The sequence below is a fragment of the Syngnathoides biaculeatus genome, chromosome 5 (assembly GCF_019802595.1).
Source record: "Syngnathoides biaculeatus isolate LvHL_M chromosome 5, ASM1980259v1, whole genome shotgun sequence".
NCBI lineage: Eukaryota > Metazoa > Chordata > Actinopteri > Syngnathiformes > Syngnathidae > Syngnathoides > Syngnathoides biaculeatus.
The window spans coordinates 5999068-6018100 of record NC_084644.1 but is presented as its reverse complement, the minus strand read 5'-3'; the positions used below and the strand labels follow the sequence as shown (position 1 = coordinate 6018100).

The window sequence follows — 19033 nt, the reverse complement described above, 5'->3', positions numbered from 1 at the left end:
TTGTCAGGTGTCCCGAGAGGAGACTTTGCTAAATCCATCATTTTCAGTCCTTGAAAACCGCAAGCCATTACATTATTATAATTTAAAGTGAAATGTGAGCAGACGTCCTTTATTACTGAAATTACCTCGCAGCTGCTACAGGTGCAATATAATTTTATGCCGCACAATGAGTGTATTTTTTTCCCCCCGTAGGATGCTGCGGTGACTCGCTGTCTTTATTTTCCTTCATTTTGGTCTTTTTTCTTTCAGTTTCATGAGACGTTGTGATGAACTCAGACCCGGAAAGGCCGTATGTTTGCAACGCTCCTGGCTGTTCACAGGTGAGCGTGTCAACCCGAAGTGGTACACTGTGTCGCGCGTACGAGCGTGTGTCGTGTGTTGTGTTTTGTGGCTCGCGTATCAAGGGCGAACCGAAGAACGGCTGTAAAAAAAACCTCGGGGTCTTTTATATATCACGGATGTTTAACCGCGTCTACTAAAAACTGCTTTAAAGAGAGATTTCGATTAATTTTTGCCCGTGTACGTCTTCCACGCAGCGATTCCCCACTGAAGACCACCTCATGATACATCGACACAAACATGAGATGACCCTCAAGTTTCCTTCCATCAAGAATGACAACTTGTTATCCGGTGAGTTAAGGCTTGCCACTCGGCTGTAATCTTCCCGGCGTGCTCCGTTTACAGCCTTGTGACTCACGCAACGGCTGGCTGAAGGGATTCTGACACACGAGTGCGACGGTCCTGTTTGCTGACTGTTTTTGGCACCCGCTCGCTCGATTTCCATCGGGCGATCATTAACGTCCAACTTCTGGTCAGATGTTAAAGCACGATTCATTTATGGGAAGGCAGTCATGAACGTGACTTGCGACAGAAGGCGCCGTAGGTTCGATTTCCCCCACTGGTGTTGGGATTTATGCAAGACCGCTTTTGCTTTTCCTACCGGGCGACAGGCGGGTACACCCTGAACCGGTCGCCAGCCAATCGCAAAAGATTATATCAACACTGATAAATGGGGGTCTAGTGCCCAAATAACCATGTGCCGGTGTGATGATCTGAACGATCCCCGTGCTGAAAAATTTCCTTGTGATTAATGCGCATGCGCGTATATTTTGTAATCTTCTGGGCAGTCTGAAACATCCCCGTCCGTGATTCTTCAACATGTGCCATTCGATAACTTGTCGCCGCACATGTACATATTTGTGTATATCTTTTTATCAACCTTTGTTTTTAAGGTTAGATTAGAGTTAGGGTTAGCGCTACACTCGCATAAAGATGGATAGAACGTATGTTAGCTGCCACTATGTCAGGGGTCAGCAACGTGGTGCCCGCGGGCGAATGGTAGACCGCGAGGACCATGTAAGCCGCCCGCGAGGTATGTTCTAAAAATACCACAGGCCACAAATTGTTACTATTATTTTTACTTTAAATTCTGAATCTGACTTGCTTACGTGAATTGAAATGTAAAAATACCTGTAATGTCATTTACTACAATAAATTAAAACTCAAATATTTTACGTACGCGTAATGAACCGAGTCCGAAATTTGCCGTAAACAGGTCACGTTACAATCGGTGCTCACAAAGTAGCCCTCAGCCTCAAAAAGGTTGCTGAGCCCTGCTCTGTGGAGAAGAAGGGGAACTATGAGACCGGGGGATTCCTCAGGACGCGTCCCCTACGTACCCAGAATTCCCCTGTTAGTAACGCACGCGGATTAATCACAAGGAGATTTTTCAGCACGGGGTATCGTTCAGACCGTCGTCGCAGCGGCTCCACCGCGGCCACGGCTGCGAACGAAATTGTGAATTGAAAAAATAAATTCTTTTCCCGCCCATCCATTTTCTGACCCGCTTATCCTCACGAGGGTCGCGGGAGTGCTGGAACTAATCTCAGCTCTCTTAAGGCAGGAGGTGGAGTACACCTTGAACTGGTTATCAGACGATCGCAGGGCACATAGAGACAAACAATAGTTGCAGTCATAATCACGGGGAGAACATGCAAGCTACACACAGGGCGGAGGCCAAGATTTGAACCCCAGTCCTCAGAACTGTGAGGCCAAAGCGCTACAGCCACCGTGCCTCCCTGTCTCCCACGTGTCATCCCTAAATCTAAAACTTTATGACTGGACGGCAAGATCAGATTTGCTTGTGTTGCAACTCCAAGGCATAAGAAATACTTTAAATGAAAGTGCGTCTTCTTTTCCGCTTCTCCAAAAATCTGGAACATAATCATAAATTGTGTGAATTATTTTATCCATTCGAGTAGTTGATTGATTTACCGGCTTGCAAAATCATTTTTGTAATTGTTTTGTCATCAACTAGATACCACTACTTTCATGTTTCTTTCAAGCATTTTTATCCTCCGGGAGAAAAGGGGGAAAAAAAACCCCAAAACAAAACCAAAAACTCATTTGGGGTTCATAGGTCAGCACGCAACTTCGAGTGAGGCAAGCCTCGGTTCCCCCCCCCCCCCCCCCCCCCAAAAGTAGATAAACAGACTCTGATCTGAGCTATGCTTTTAGCTTTTTAAACAACCCTGATCCTAAAATCACCTTCGACTGTCTGAAACCTGATCCGTGCCCCCCCCCCCCACCCCCCACAAAGCCAAGTTGAATACCTCAGCGTTTGAGTGGGCTCAACAAATGAGACCCCCGCATGCTAGGTGAGATCTGCACTATATCTGCTGCCCCATCAAATTGAAAAGTTCTCATGCCGTCTGAAAAATAATCGCAACCAGTTGTGAACCTTTTGTTTTTCAATGCTCCAAATGTTACATCACACCATTGCCGAAAATACCGTTTTAACAATTAAACAATGCCATAAAATGCAATAAAAGTCCACCAAACTAAATGAAAATAATATATGCAGTAAATAAATAAATTTGCAGTTAGCGATAACGACGCTTGTACTTTTTCCCTGATCCTCAGACCAGACCCCAACGCCGACACGTTTCCTGAAGAACTGCGAGGAGGTGGGACTGTTCAGCGAGCTCGACTGCTCCATTGAGCAAGAGTTTTGCAAGGCCCAGGAAGAAGAGGACTCCAAACAGGTACTTGGGGCTCAAACGGGTCCACCCGAAGCCGCATGACTTCAGTACACATTTTTTTATATGAGTGACATATTCCAAAATGTATCCAAATTATACCACACCCACTTGGGACAATTGTGACTTGTGACTTTTTGTGTGATCAAATGAGTTTACGACGCGATTATAAAAATGTGTTTTAGTTAGTGTCTCAGCTGGTAAAGCGTTGGCCTTACAGTTCTGAGGACCTGGGTTCGATCGCGGCCCCGCCTGTGTGGAGTTTGCATGTTCTCCCCGTGCCTGCGTGGTTTTTCTCCGGGCACTCCGGTTTCCTCCCACATCCCAAAAACATGCGTCAATTGCCCCAAGGTGTGATTGTGAGTGTGACTTTTTTCTGTCTCTACGTGCCCTGCGATTGGCTGGCGACCAGTTCAGGGTTTAACCCCGCCTCCTGCCCGTTGACAGCTGGGATAGCATCCATAACTGCCTGTGACCCTCGTGAGGATAAGCGGCGAAGAAAATGGATGGGTGGATGTTTTATTTAGTTGAATTTTTTTTAAAACATATGAGTTGTAGCGGCAGCCGGAATAGCTTTGGCCTCACAGTTCTGAGGTCCCGGGTTCAATCCCGGCCCTCCCTGTGTGGAGTTTGCAGTTCAGGGTGCACCCCGCCTCCTGCTGGATAGGCTCCAGCACACCCCGCGACCCTTGTGAGGATAACCGGCCAAGAAGATGCATGGATATGAGTTGTAAAACATAAAAAGCGGTTCATTGTGCACTACTTGATGGAAACTGGGCTTCACTGCCACCCCCACATACACAATATGCTTTTATACATTATTATAGTAACACAAATTGGGGTTGCGTCAGGAAGGGCATCCGGCATAAAAATTGTGCCAAACAAATATGAGCGTTCATCTGAGATGTCACGCTGTGGCGACCCCTATGCCGAAGGAAACTTACTCTAATAACACATTTTAAAAAAAATGTTGTTTCGTGTGGTGTAGTCATCCTTACTGCCCCACTCAATGCCCCCGCATCAGTTTTGCTGGCTTTGACAGACCTTGCTAGCCGGTGGATATTTGTCATTAACTACAAGTGCGGAGATGAAATAATAAGTTCAGTCTAGTCTCGTAGGAGTGCCCTCCATCTTCCTCAGAGTGGACAATCCCCGCAAATGTTTGGGAGAGTCCTTTCTGCATTTAAAATAAACACATCATCGTGCGGCGCGCTTTGTAGATTTGTCGGATGAAGCCGATGCTTTGCTACTTCTCCAATCATCACAAGACGTCTTATCTAATCCGCCTGTCTGGAAAAATGTTTGGTGCACGTTGTACGCCGGCGTGTTGTCGAAGTGTTTTGACTCTGGATCTTGTCTCTTGCTGGGTCGGCCGTGTCTAGCCTCCCCGTTCTGTGTTTTATGAAGGGATGCCTTGGTGAGTTGGTAGCAAGTCCCGGCTTGCAAAATACACAGAATTGAATAAATCACTGAAGCACTGAAAGAATGTGACATTTCGTGGAAAAAAAAAAAAAAAGTATAATTAGCAGTAACTGCATTACAGTACATAACGGTAATATACGGAGATTAAATTTAAGCAAGATTTATTGCCATCGTCAACAATGAATCATGACAATGACAAAAGTTTTTAAAAAGTTGTGCAAAATAGTACAGTTGTTGTCTGAACCACTTATCCTCACAAGGGTCACGAGAGTGCTGGAGCCTATTCCAGCTATCTTCGGGCTGGGGGTGGAGTAGACCCTCAACTGGTTGCCAGCCAATCGCAGGGCACATGGAGACAGACAACAGCCGTACTCACAATCACACCTAGGGGCAATTTAGAGTCTCCAAGGAATGGATGTTTTTGGGATGTGGGGGAAAACCAGAGTGCTCGTAGAAAACCCACGTAGGCACGGGGAAAACATGCAAACTCCGCACAGGTGGGGCTGGGATTTGAACCCCGGTCCTCAGAACTGTGAGGCCAACGTTCTAGCCAGTTGCTCCATCGTGCCGCCGAGATTCCAAATCGTGGCCGCTAATTTGCTCGTTCACTCAGATTTTTGCATGCTGGTGGTGGATATCTTGGGACTGATCTACAAAGATTGCTCTCTTTTATTGTGAAAATATTGATGATAAATTGCGTGTCCATTCAAAATGAACTTTGAAGTGATGGAATTGGAAGTGTTAGAGGAAGACAAACATGACTGAGTTACAGAAAGGAAATATTCCACTTCAATATTTTTGGAAAAGCTAGCAACCGCATAAAAGCCTTTTTTTTTTTTATCTAACTCGTCCCTTGTGGCCATCTCGCATTTAAAAGTTAGAAAAGCACGCCTGAAAAACTGCACAATTGTGATGAAGTGACCCAAAAGGAAGGAAATGCGGAGTCGGACGGGTTCGAATCAACCCTGACAATCGTACAGGCGATGATTCACAAGCTCCAAAATTGGGCTGCTAAATGGACGATGTGGCATAATAATTCTCAATTTTTGTTTTGTAGCATTTAAAATTTTTGACACGTACATGTGACAGAAACACACATTTGCCATCTCAGTTTGTCTCTAACCTTGCCGTAAAAAATTTTAAAGGGAAGGAAAATCAAGCTAAGTTCAGAAACAAAAATTTGTGATCAGTTCCACTGAATTGTCAACTTCCAGAACATCTCTCTGCACGGCCAGGGTGGCCAACACCAGCAGGCCCACTCGAGGATGGGCAACCACGACACCAGCATCGTCATCCAGCAGGCGCTGCCTTCTCCTCAGTCCAGCTCCGTCATCACTCAGGCGCCATCCACCAACAGACAGATCGGGTGAGTGAACCACGCGACCTCGGGTTCTAATCCGCAATAAACGGAATACGCCACTTGTTTGTGCAGCCTACTTAGCATTCAAAACATAATTGGTGGGTGTCGCTCGCTCCTTTTGTCATTGTCGCTCATTTATGAGGCAATGTCAGCATTTTGTTACTTTTGGAGCCGGGAACCAGTTTGGCTGTCCATGTCTTGGTCTTCATTCCTCTTCGTCCCAAAGCAGAACATGCCAAAAATGAGGTCACCGTCGAAGCCCTCGGTCGTGTCCGCTTCAACAGCGGTTTAACGTTTCATCTCCTAAAATTGCTCTTTTCTTACCGCGGTCGGGATGACGGCGATAGTTTTGCGCCGTCGTGCCACAGGTGTGGATTAACAACACCAAAAAGTCTGGGAATCGAATCTGGGGCCGAAAACATTCCGTTCCCGGATGTCGCTCAACTTCCAATTTGGCACAAAGGCTCATAATGAGAGTGTAGAAGTGTAAAAAGAAGTTAGTCACTCTATATCGTTATCATTTATTGTCATTTACTTCCTGTAACCCATTGAAAAAGTTTTTTCCCCGCTTCTCGTGTACTTCTCCCCGCACACCTTGTTGACGCTGGTCTTCCTTTTTGGAAAAGCCACGCAAACTACGTCGAGTATTCTCTTGAGGCTTCCTCAACCGAGCCTTTTGTGAGGTACTCTCTGATGTATTTTTGTTGGACTTTCGAGGCCTATTTCAATGAATTTTTTAAAAATTCTAAATGTTCTGATCTCATTGTGCTTCCACACTTTAAAGCGCCCGAGCAAAATATAGCCTACTACATTCTTTCATTTCAGTTATCAAGTGTCCTGTAAAATTTGTTGCATTCATTTAAACGATTTTTTTCCGAAAAATTTGTTAATTACAATTCATCCATCCATCCATTTTCTTTGCCGCTTATCCTCGTGAGGGTCGCGGGGAGTGCTGGAGCCTATCCCAGCTGTCGACGGGCAGGAGGCGGGGTTACACCCTGAACTGGTCACCAGCCAATCGCAGGGCACATGGAGACAAACAGATGCACTCACAATCACACCTTGGGACAATTTAGAGTGTCCAATTCATGTTGCATGTTTTTGGGATGTAGGAGGGAACCGGAGTGCCCGGAGAAAAGCCACGCAGGCACGGCACGGGGAGAACATGCAAACTCCACATAGGCGGGGCCGGGATCGAACCGGGGACCTCAGAACTGTGAGGCCCACGCTTTACCAGCTGCGCCACCGTGCCGTCAATTCATTCATTATTTTATTATTTTTTTAATTCATTCGTCTCAGTCAATAACTTGTTAATATATTTGTTGGAAATATTTAAAAAAAAAAAGCATTTTTTTCAACATCCATTTTACCCTTTTAATTTTCATTTAATAATTGCTTTATAAATGATGATTAAATTAAATTAATTATAAAAAAGAGCACAAAAAGTGCCCTAGACCAAATATTTCGTACTTTAAAAGCTTTTTCTCCCCCCCCCACAAATATTGGAATTAAATTTCATCACAAAGAAATTATAGTGTCATTAAAAAACAAAACCGATTTTATTTTCTTTGTAGCCCCCAATCAACCCCCCCCCCCCACTTTAAACCAGGCCGGTTTTAAAGCACGCTCGACATTGAGACGTCTCAGCGTCGGGCTCGTTCCCGCCGCGTCGCGGTTCTCCCCTGTGTAGATTTACAGCTCGAGAAGCCGGTGAATATTGCATGGGAGGCCCGTCAACTTCTGAGCCTGACTGACGCGCCGTCAGGCTCTTTGTCAGGGACGAGGGTGGAATTTCATCCGCGCCCGAGGCGCAGCGGCGGCAATCACAGCCGGTAACGTAAACTGCGCCGGACTTGCTTCACCTGAGTTTACCTGTCCTTAAAAACTCACTCAAGAATGTTCACCTCTTCACTGGCGAGCTGCCTGCAGCTTTTACAATCTCAATTACAATCATTTTACAAACATTTTGGACTCGAACTCAAAGTGTGCCCCAGGCCCGCATGTCTTCGTGGCGACTGCTGGCGTACGATATAATAGATTTAGGTCGCATTTCTTTTGCTTTGGCTCATTTATCGAAAGGAGTTGCATAACTGTACTTCAAATACCTTAACTCACAATAAAGAGGTATAATCATTTATGTTTTCCAAGCAAACGCCGACTTTTTTTTTTTTTCCCATTTGGATCTGAGATTAACGTTGCGAAAAGAGAACAAAAAAATTGCGACCGGACCGCATCGTTTCGCTTCCTTGAATTATTCCTCAGCTTTTGTCGAACACGCAGCGCGGGCATCCGATGAATTAGGATAACAAGTCATTTTCATTGCTCCACAATGTTTACTAAAGCGCTTTGAGGCTTGGAATCAATTAGGATTGGCTTTCCTCAAGTCCATTTACTTTCGAGTTGAGCCGGGGGCCTGCAGCTGTGAAACCTGAGGACTTCTCTCGCTCGCCCTCCTTTTTTTTCTCCTTTCTTTCCCCTCGCCGTTCCCTTTCGTGTCCCTAAAAACGGTCTTCGGGGAGCGACGCCGACGCAAACCGGCGTTAAAAACGAAGAACGAGAAAAGAGCCCAAAGCCGCGTACAAAAGAGTTGCGTGCATTCCGCTTGTAGTTATGTCAGAGTTAAACTTTTTGGACGTTACCCGTCAGCCGTGAGATGCAACAATCTGCGCAAACAACTTTTTTTTTTTTTCACTCATTAACCGGGGGATGTGCTCGGAGATGGGCGTGGGCACGAGACACCGAGAATGACATTATTCGGCTCCGGCTCCTGAGAGGGTTTCGCTCCAGTGGTTTCCATTACGTAGCGCGATTTAGTTTTAATGCGACGGGGTGAAAATCGAGTGGCCGTTTGCTTCTTTTAGTTGTGAGTAAAAAGATGTCGTTTTTGAGCCGTAGATCTCATACAAATGTGTTGTTTTACTAAAGCGTCAACAGCTGAGCATAGTTTTTGTCATTGGTGGAATTCCTCTCATTATAATCATGAAATCCATCCATTTTCTGAGCCGCTTATCCTCACAAGGGTCGCGGGGAGTGCTGGAGCCTATCCCGGCTGTCGACGGGCAGGAGGCGGGGTACGCCCTGAACTGGTTGCCAGCCAATCGCAGGTCACGAGAGAAACAGCCGCATGAAATAATGATTAAAGAAAATATGTCATAAGAATTCAATTAATTGAGCTTTCAAAATTTGGTCAATTTTTTTTTTTTTTTCCGAGGATTCATTTTGATTAATCACGTTTTTGAAGCAATTAAGACATAATGGAGTGGATCGAGGGGTTTCCATGTTCTCCCGTGCCTGCGTGGCTTTTCTCCGGGTACTCCGGTTTCCTCCCACATCCCAAAAACCTTAATTGGACCCTCTAAATTGCCCCTAGGTGTGATTGTGAGTGCGGACGTTTGTCACTATGTGCCCTGCGATTGGCTGGCGACCAGTTCGGGGTGTACCCTGCCTCCTGCCCGTTAACTGCTGGGATAGGCTCCAGCAATCCCCCTGATCCTCGTGAGGATAAGCGGCAAAGAAAATGGATGAATGGAGTGGATCGAATGACCGCAACCAATAGAGGCAACTGTCAATTACTTCAAGAAGAAGAATAATGTTTATTTATGAAAATTGTAGTTAAATCCGCACATGCCGTAAATTGGCACGCTTAACAAAGTACTGCTTTAAAAAAAAAAAGTTCAGGACCTTCGGTTTTTCCACGTTCCCCTTGAAAATAATATTTCAAAAGAAAAAAAATCAATGAACAAGTCGGTGATGGCGTAGTGGTACACACGCCTTGCAGCGTGGGATCGATTCCCGCTCAGTGATGGTATTGATACTGGCCCAAACCAGTTCAGGGTGTACCCTGCCCCCCGCCCGTTGATAGCTGGGTTGGCTCCGGCACTCCCGCGGCCCTTGTGAGCATAAGCGGCTGAGAAAATGGATGGATGGGTAATCAATGAATTGATTCATCGTCCGTCTGGTCGATGACTTATCAATTATGATCACAAAATGTCACCTGTTCGCCACTCTTTCGCACACATACTGTAGACAACAAGCTCGTGTGTCACGTCACAGTTGTGAAGGAAGTCATTTTGTTTCCGTGTTGCATTAAATGCACACCGTTTTTCACACCTTTGACCCGGCACTTTTTTGTCATCCTTATCGTTGCGTTTAAAGGAAGTCTAAATCTGTCTTAATTGAAAACATGTCGAACGCTGTAGAGTACATTTACGGTGCCTTTGTTGGATTTAGGGTACAATGGACCTTTCTGACCTGTCAATCACTCGTACAATAACAGCCAATCAGATAGCCGCGTTGTCTAAACCCCTGGCTTGACACGCCCATCTCGCCGTTTTGTCCCACAGGCAACGCTGGTTGTCAGTAGCGTGCGCTTGGAAAAGTTCATGTTACGAAGAAAATGGTCCTTTATACATTGCAGGAGCGCAACTTTCACTTTGTTAGTGTATCACTGACCTGCCGAATGAAGTGCACCAAACTTTTTTGCATCGATCGCCAACGTTTCGCCGTAACTCTGACGTTGCGTCCCGCTCCGTCCAAAAATCTTAATTCCGGTGAAGTAGTTGAGACCTCTCTGTCTTTGACGGGTGTGACGCATTTTGCAAAAAACATACCGCAATATTGTCTGGAATACGCGTTAGAGAATCGACTTCAAACATGTTGTGTTCAGTCGCCATTTTGGAAGCTTGTGGGACACGGCAAATGTAGCTAAGGGGGCGGAGCTTAAGATCGCCGGTTGGTACGTTCCATTGCACCCGGTTTGGGATTTCATCTAAGATCCTGATGAATTGTCACTTTTACATTTCTACTTTTCCTGTGTGCAACGTTACGAGTAGTATTGGTCTAATTATGAGTTGTGAATTGAATACACATTAAATACACATTTTCCCATGCCTCCAATAAAACAAGCGGGCCCACAAACGCCGTCTGATGGCGTCGGAGTTTCTTAAATGCACCTCAACTCCGTGTCGGGTTTGTGCTTTCATATCATTTCGATACCTGCCGTGCCAGTGACAGAGTTGAAAGGCCGCGCTAACCAGACAGCGCTTGGGGGGGGGGGGGGGGTTTGTGTTCTGTAGATAAACTTTAACCTCAGAGAGTTGACAATTGGAAGAAAACACATTTTATTAGTGTTTATGATTGGTTTAGGGAGATAAGAGGGGGAGGTCGTTTCCTGAGTGCAGGAGGGCAAGACCGCTACAAAATGCCCGAGGGGGGTCCTCGTGTCCCGACTTGACAGGCGCACTTCTCCACATGAGCAAAAGTCAACCATCCGACGCGGTTCTAAACTTTACGGGGCGATGCGCGGCTTCGCAAAGGGCATAAATTAAAAGGTCCCGAGAAGAAGCCGTGGTGTGCGCTTGATTAGAAAATGAAAAGAGAGAAAAAGAAAGTGGGAGAACATCCGACGTACATCTGACCTGAATTAAGATGAGCTCATTGTGTACTGCAGTGCGTTTAATAGCGCGTTTGTAGAGGAACGCCCGGTGTCTGTTCCCTCTCATTCCAGCGGGGCTGTGTCATCCCTGCCCCCGGGGGCCACCGCACATGCAGCCTCCTGCGCGAGCAGCTCGCGCCTCGCGGGGATCTCTGCACGGGGGAAGTGTGGAAAAGGGGGGGGGGGGGCGCGGGGGGATCAGGAGTTAGATGTAGGGGAGGAAGAAAGGGATCAGAGGTGGATGCAGGAGAGGAAGAGGGGGCAGGGGGGGAGATGGAGGAGAGGAAATGAAGGATTGCAAGAGAGCGGAGGCATCAGATGGCTTCGGCGGGACCATCGTGAGGAAAGGAAACGATAGATCATGTCCAAATTGCACAGAGGACAAAAAGTGATTAGAGGAGTTCCAAGATTAGGCACAATGGAGTCCAGGTGATCAAAAGAGAGACAAGTGAGGCAAAAGACGGGACTCGGTTGGGATGTTTGGGTCCGCAAACTTTCATCAGGGTTGCGTTAACACTCCGTGGGCGGTGGGCGATAACCGTGCGTGATGACTTAATAGCAAAAAAAAAAAAAAAAACAAAAAAAAAAATCGAGAAAAACACTCGCCAGTCGTCTCTTAACTGGAGCACGGAAGAGGGAGCACATAATGTCGATTCTGGCCTCCCTCCACGGGCTGCCCGTGCGTTCTTTAATTAATTTGAAGATTCGTTTATGTTTTTAAAGCTCTGAATGCGCTCTTTGAGATTTTTTGAGGTCCGGGCCGGAGCTCGGTGTGGTACGAGCGTCCTCCCTTCCATTAAAAACTGCGTATAGAAACCCATTTTCATTCTTTGGCTTTCAGTTTCACTTTCCACCTGTTTTTGCGTTTTATCCTCGTTTTATTGTTCGAATTGTTCCATTTGTTTTTTATCTGTGTCCGGGCTTTTTTTCCAGTTGCGGTTGTTGGGGGCTTTATCAATAAAGTTGAGTTGAGGCATTCCAGTGTATTCTTTTTAACTCTTTTTTTTTTTTTTTTTTTCATTTTACGACTTGCACAAGGTCCGTGACATGCTTCCGATGTCGCCCGGTGATCTGCAAATTTGCTTCCAGTTGACTTCCCGTTCTGTTTACAACAACAGGAAAATTAACCACCCGAAAAACCGGAGTGCTTAAACTGTGGTGAAAATGCGTAAAGGGATACTTTTAAGTCATACCATATCTTTTGAAAAATGAATATAACAACGTAGCTGGCAGAAATGTTGCCATGATGTACGCCATAAGACAAGAAGTTGTTAGCATAATCATAAATGGCGACCGGCGCTTTCCAACTCGATCCGTTCGTCCGTCACGAAGGCGGATAACTCGGTCGAGCGCTCCGTGCACAGCGTCATGTCTCGCTCTGTCCTCCTGAAGTCTACTCGAGCGAAAAGTGAAAGCGTTTGGATATTTTTGAGTCCATTTGCAATGGAAACGCAAACAAACGTATAATACTGCTCCAGACTGTTCCGCCCGTTGGAAATAATTGTCACCAGTCTCGTTTTCACCGGAGAGATTCTGCAAAATTAGTATCAGAAGGTGTCATTTATAGGGCTTTGCCTATTCCACGGAACCCAGGTCCCTGGTCTACGTTACAGCTCCCCCCCCCCACCCCCGTCACCGCATTCCGCGTCAGTACCGTTTCATACGGAACAGCATCAAGGGAAAAACGGCAGATAAATCCTGACTCGAACAGACAGTGTGCAAGAGGCGATTGAAACGAGGCCAACGGCAATCAAGTTCCCTTCGCGGTTAAGTTGCGTAAAATAAAAAAAACTAAAAAATGATATAATTGTTGCCAATAGGTTTCGCTCATTTAGTGGTGAGATGAATTTATGGAGCAGCTTTCATACTCTTTCATCTCGAATGGGAGACAAATCCTTGGTGTCCTCGTGGTGCCACATCACATCTAGTAAAATTATTGAGCAACAGTCTCCTAATTCGGAACAGATTATCCTTCACGAGCTCTCCACACTTTGTCTTTGCCTCATCTCGTGTCTCCGCGAAATGCGAACGCCCCCACCCCGCCCCCCACCGCGGCCCCGTCGCCGTCGTTTTCTTACGGCGCTAGCATCCGTCGCTCCGCTAGCCGCCGGCTAATAAAAGTCAGCCGGTGTCTTAAGCCATTAGCGCTGATTTATTTGATCAGATTCGTTTTATTTCCTCAGCCCAAACCCCGTGGCACTCTCCTCCCACCAGTGATTAAAGGCAGTAAATCAGGGGCAGGTCCTGTGTAGTGTTTACCCGGCGAGCCAGGCAGCTGCAAGCTGTTTGAGGCCCTTGTTTCTCCCTCTGTTTACCGCGGTTCCCACGGCAACCGCACCACCATCTCCCTTAGCGTCTGGAACTCGGCCCTGGGATGTTTTGGTTACGTTCGAAAGTTTCTCGCCGCCGCGTCTCTCGACCCGGCGCTCGGTGACTTCACCGCGGCACGAGGCGAGCGCATCGACGCTGGATGTCGGAGGGATAGCGCGAGGGGGGGGGGGGGGCGAGAGGGACTCGAGGAGGGAGGGACCCAATCTCGGGGTGGGCAGGCACAGGGCGGGGGGGGGGGGAGACGAAAAGCCAAAAGGATTACATCATCGCTGGAGTAGACTCAGAGAGGGAAGGATATGAGTCAGTGGACCTGTGCATCGCGCTTTCTTTCTCTCTCCTTTTGGACCGGCGCCAAGGCCCTTGTGCTGAAGTCCACAGAACTCCAATTGGAGTCCGGACTGGTCACACAATACGTAGACCATCGTGCGCGCTCACGAGCTCATCTGGAAAGGTCTTCTCGGGCTGAGGTGGACCGCAAGTCAGCAGCGAAGATAACCTTGTAAATAATAATAATGTAGTCATAAAAACAACGCGATAAAGATAGAATACACGCAAGAAGGTCGAACGGTGATGTAATGGCCGACTGAAGGTGGGCGGTGGGTGGAGGCTTTGCGGTTCTGGGGTGGGGATTGGGACGGAAAAGAGCCGCTGTGAGAGCCCGGCACTCAGTAATGTGAGAGCGCAGGGTCAGGACTGTGGAGTGTCTACCTGCTCTCCCCGGGGACGCCCCCCCCCCCCCCACAGCCCCCCCACCCCAGCCCCGGGCTATTATCAATCCCCTCAGAGGGGCCGCAGCCCGTCATTATTCACTCACCTACACACACAAACACACACGCAGAGGAACACGACGCGTGAGGCACCGCAGCCTCACTTCGAGGACTGCTGCCGACGGCGTCTCGCAGCCGACGCGAACCGCGTTCAGAGCAAAAGCTGAAACAAGGCAAAACAATGTTTGGAATGTTCTTGAAAGCAGTATTCAAAATATTACGGGGGGGGGAGGCTGGATAATCTTCATCATCGAGCACGAACTCACGTGAGAAAATGGACCTTCTCGTGCGGGGGCGTCAAACCCTAATCTTTAATCGTCACATCGGATTTACACACGATCAGAAATCAAGGGTAATGGGTTCTTCAACCATTGTTCAAAAAATGCTTTTTGTATCTCAACATTAGCATTCATGTTGTATGACCATTCGAAATTTTGCGACAGATTTCCAAAAGAATCGCGAATTTTAACACAAGCCAAATAGCATCATGTGGCAGGCCGGACGCGGCCCCCGGGCCTTGAGTTTGACACCTGTGTTCTCGTAGCTGTCAACATACAATATAGTACAGATAAAATGTAGACGCACACCTGCAAGAATTGTCATTACGACAAAATAACTTTACTTTTCCACTGTTAAGTATGTAATAACATTGTAATAACCTCTACAATAAAACCTTTTTCTAATAGTTCTACGAAGGAGCTCGGAAGACCGAGGAACCGAATCATTTATTTTGGAATGAAATTTTCAACTGGCAAACAAATCATTCTAAAGCCACGAGTGTCCGGGACCAGATTGTGTTTTCATTTTAGAGGCTCCAGTTTATTGTCATTTATTTTGCCAGTTCGCTGCTATTTCTATAACTGGCCTTTCACAACAATAATTTTATTTAATCTAATTTTCTAATGGTTTTATTGTGTATCACACGGCATCAATCTGACTTTGTGCAGCATTTTTCTCAATTTCTCAGTCTGAAATGAAATATTACTTATTAAAAACAAAAGACTTTATTGCACGTTAGCAAACGTGGCATGTTGCCCTTTGATACGTTATGTTTTTTTCCCCAGAAGATTTTCTTGTTCTTAACGGTGAACATGACACGAAACGGTTGAAAGTCCAACAAAACAATTCCAAAATCAAGTGTTTACTTCTGTCGCCGCCTTGTTATTCCACGCGCTTGACAGCCGGCGGAGGGAAAACTGCGTCCGGGCGGCGCACGGCCGCCGCTGACGCGGCTCATTGTGTTTTCGTGACTTTTTCCCCATGTGGAAATGTTTGGGTACGCCGCGCTGCTCGGGTGTCATACGCGCCGTTAAATGAGCGCGATTGTGATAAATTGTTATGTTAGACCGAAATGACACGCGGTCGGGGGATGGTAATCGTGGCTGTGTGTACGGAGCAATCCAAAATGTCTGCAGGGTAAATGCACATATTTAGGTTTGGAAAAATACAGGTATTTATTCAGGTGTGGGACCATTTGCTATGTTGCTGCACCCCCCCCCCCCCACACACACACACACAATCCCGCCCCCACCCCACATGACCATCACTCTTGCACGCGACCCTACCAATATAATAATCTAGGCTACGATGCGGTCAATTGATTACATTAACCCGCTGAACACTGTTAATCGAAACGCTTCTTGTTTGCACTTATTTCTAAATGCTTCTGGATATTGAGCCGGATTGATGAGCGAAACGTAGCGTACATATTTCATCTTGAAGGCGCTGATGGCTGGAGTTATTGGTCGCTTATGTATGGGTTAAATTAGGGGTGTCAGACTTGTTTTTTTTTTTTTCACGAGCCCCATTGTAGTTACCCTCAGAGGGCCGTTATTGACTGAAACAATAAAAATCTTTAATCGCCTCATCATATGTAGTATCATTTAGTTTTTCAATTTTCACGTCGCCAAATTGCCGGTCAAAAAGAGCTGTGTGGGGGGGGCATTGAACCGGAGCAGAATAGTCACAATGCCGGAGACTTGTTGTGCCGTTGGTTGTTACAACAGACAAGGAAGATATTCAAATAGATCAATCTATGGAATACCATCTGAAAAAACGAGAAAATATCGATGGATTTCGGCAATTAAACGGGATGGATGGTGCCCGACCAAAATACACACGACTCTGTAGCGATCATTTCATTTAATGTAGGAATTATTCTTCTCAATCTGAAATTTCCAAGAAGTATTAATTTGGCTCATTTGAGAACAATGCGTTTAAAAAAAACAAAAAAACAACAGGGAGTCATCTCCAACGTACACGGAAGCGTGTTGCGGCCACACGTTAATTTTCGGTAAACGTCTCCCCGACAGACTTTTTTTTTTTTTTCTAATATGTATTGTTCTCAAATGAGTCCAATGCGTATTTAAAAAAAAAAAAAGAAAATAAACCGTTCGTCACACAGAGGTTTACGTAGGTTAACGTGTGGCCGCAACACGCTTCCGTGTACGGAGGCTGAAGCCTATCCCAGAGGTTTATTTTCTTTTTTAAATTCGCACTGGACTCATTTGAGAACAGTGCATATTGAAAAAAAAATCCAAACGTCTGTCACGGAGAAGTTTACCAAAGTTTAACGTGTGGCCGCTACACGCTTCTGTGTACGGAGGAGTTGACTCGCTGTCTTTTTTTTTTCCAATCATAGTTAATGAATGCGAGTTTGCGTCAAACCAGGGGTCATTTATTTAAATATTGGTATTTGTATTGAAAAAATCTGAGTGGCTCCATCACTATGTGGGATTTATTCTTGATTAAGAATGGATCCAGCAATGAAGTATTTGTATATATGTATTAAAAGATATTCTAAGAATCGCGGAAGTGCACACACGTGATTTGCCTCGGCGGCCCACATAACATCATGCGGCGGGCTGGATCTGGCCCACGGGCCTTGAGTTTGACACCTGCGGGTTGACTTAAAGAATCATATCGTGAAAGCGAGTGTTTCGTACTGTGGGCTGCTCTCACAAGCAAGGCTTTTGGTGTCGGTATTAAGGAGGTAGATTGATGGGTGCGACTCAGTGACCCATTGTTGAAGCTCGTTTATTCACGTTTTTCGCCGTGAAAAATGCTTTGACATTATCACCGAGCGTCGTCGTATGCGACGTGCGGATGTTCTCAGCGCAGCCATAATCCGTCCCAGGGGGCCTCAACTCTTCGCAGCCCGACTTTTCCGTCCCCGACATATCCCGGCAAAGACGGCGACTCGCTGAGAGGAAAGCTCACTTTTGAAAATGATTAATATCAGAGCAATTACTCATAGAGGGAAGTATGATACTTTGTGGTTTGTAACCGCACTTTTTCAACAGCTTTATGCAGAGGTTTCAGAAGCGTTCCATAATAATGTGACAAATGTTTTGGATGATCCTTCCCCCCACTTCGGTTATAAATTATTTCTTCTTTCTGGCTTGTGCGTTACCAAGTGGACTTGTGCGCTGGCTTTAATTTTGAAAAAAGCCATTTGTCCAACGCGCGGGCTTCGGCGGCTTTTTCAAACTAACAGCCCGCCATCGACCCTGATTCTTGAGGAATGTGACAATCAATAGCGCTTTGGCGGGCCTCGCTTTGGAGCCACGCCGTAGTTAAAAATGGCCACGAAGCTATCAAGCACTTTGAGTAAAATGATTTCCCCCCCCCCCCACCCCCACCCCACATCCCAGGCATTTCGTCTTAAACTTTTAAACCGCTCTTCGACTTAGTTATTGTAATGTTTACTACTGTATAATAATAAAAAAATAAAAATTGCGACACCTTACTATAAAATGCAAAGATTTATCGCTAGCCGCGGCCTACCGTAAATGTTAAGACTTAGTGTTCTCGTGAGAATGTTTTTTAGGAGCTTGTACAAAATGTTAGGCATGATATTTTTTTCCGTTAAAATGGATGTCATGGTGCACGACGCCACCCCCACCCCCCCACGCGCACACACACAGCCCCGATGCAACCGACTCCCTGGAAAATGTAGCAGATTCCCGTGAAGTTGTAAAAGCGTGGTTAGTGGGTTCGGGTGTATTATTTTCATGACATTCATTAACAAAAAAAGGAGCCCTTTTGGTTTAGGTGGGTTGGCTTATCCTCACAAGGGTTGCGGCAAAGCTGGAGCCTATCCCAGCTAGCTTTGGGCGAAAGGCGGACTCCGCCCTGAACTGGTCGCCATTTTTCAACAACAACAATATTGGAACAAAAATATTTAATCACCTCACCATCCATCCATCCATCCATCCATCTATTTTCTTCACCGCTTATGCTCACGAGGGTCGCGGGGAGTGCCGGACCCTATGCCAGCTGTCAATGGGTTGGAGGCGGGGTACACCCTGAACTGGTCGCCAGCCAATCGGAGACAGAAAAAAGTTACACTCACAATCACACCTAGGGGCAATTTATGGTGTCCAATTAATTTTGCATGTTTTTGGAATGTGGGAGGAAACCGGAGTGCCCGGAGGAAAGCCACGCAGGCACGGGGAGAACATGCAAACTCCACACAGGCGGGTCTGGGATTGAACCCGGGACCTGACAACTGTGAGCTTTACCATCTGATCCACCCTGCCGCCCTCATCTCATTATATTGACATCAATTTATGAATGAGTTTTGGAATCAGAAATCAAGGGTGATGTGTTTCTCAACTGGTAACACAAAAATGCTAGTCATAGCTCAACTTTATCATTTATGATATATGACAATTTCAAA

General features: G+C 46.2%; 1 protein-coding gene across 5 annotated transcripts in view; it reads left to right on the top strand.

Annotated features, from left to right (window-relative positions):
* Positions 1 to 19033, top strand: part of creb5b (cAMP responsive element binding protein 5b) — a 64359-nt gene that overhangs the window by 13748 nt on the left and 31578 nt on the right. For all 5 annotated transcript variants that reach the window (XR_009795201.1, XM_061821336.1, XM_061821338.1 and 2 more), the window contains exons 2-5: positions 250 to 320; positions 537 to 630; positions 2923 to 3044; positions 5675 to 5826. Coding sequence is in view for 4 of the 5 variants with exons in the window: in XM_061821336.1 (XP_061677320.1) it covers positions 267 to 320; positions 537 to 630; positions 2923 to 3044; positions 5675 to 5826 (422 nt within the window). In the remaining variant the exon portion in view is untranslated. The remainder of the gene's footprint in view (positions 1 to 249; positions 321 to 536; positions 631 to 2922; positions 3045 to 5674; positions 5827 to 19033) is intronic.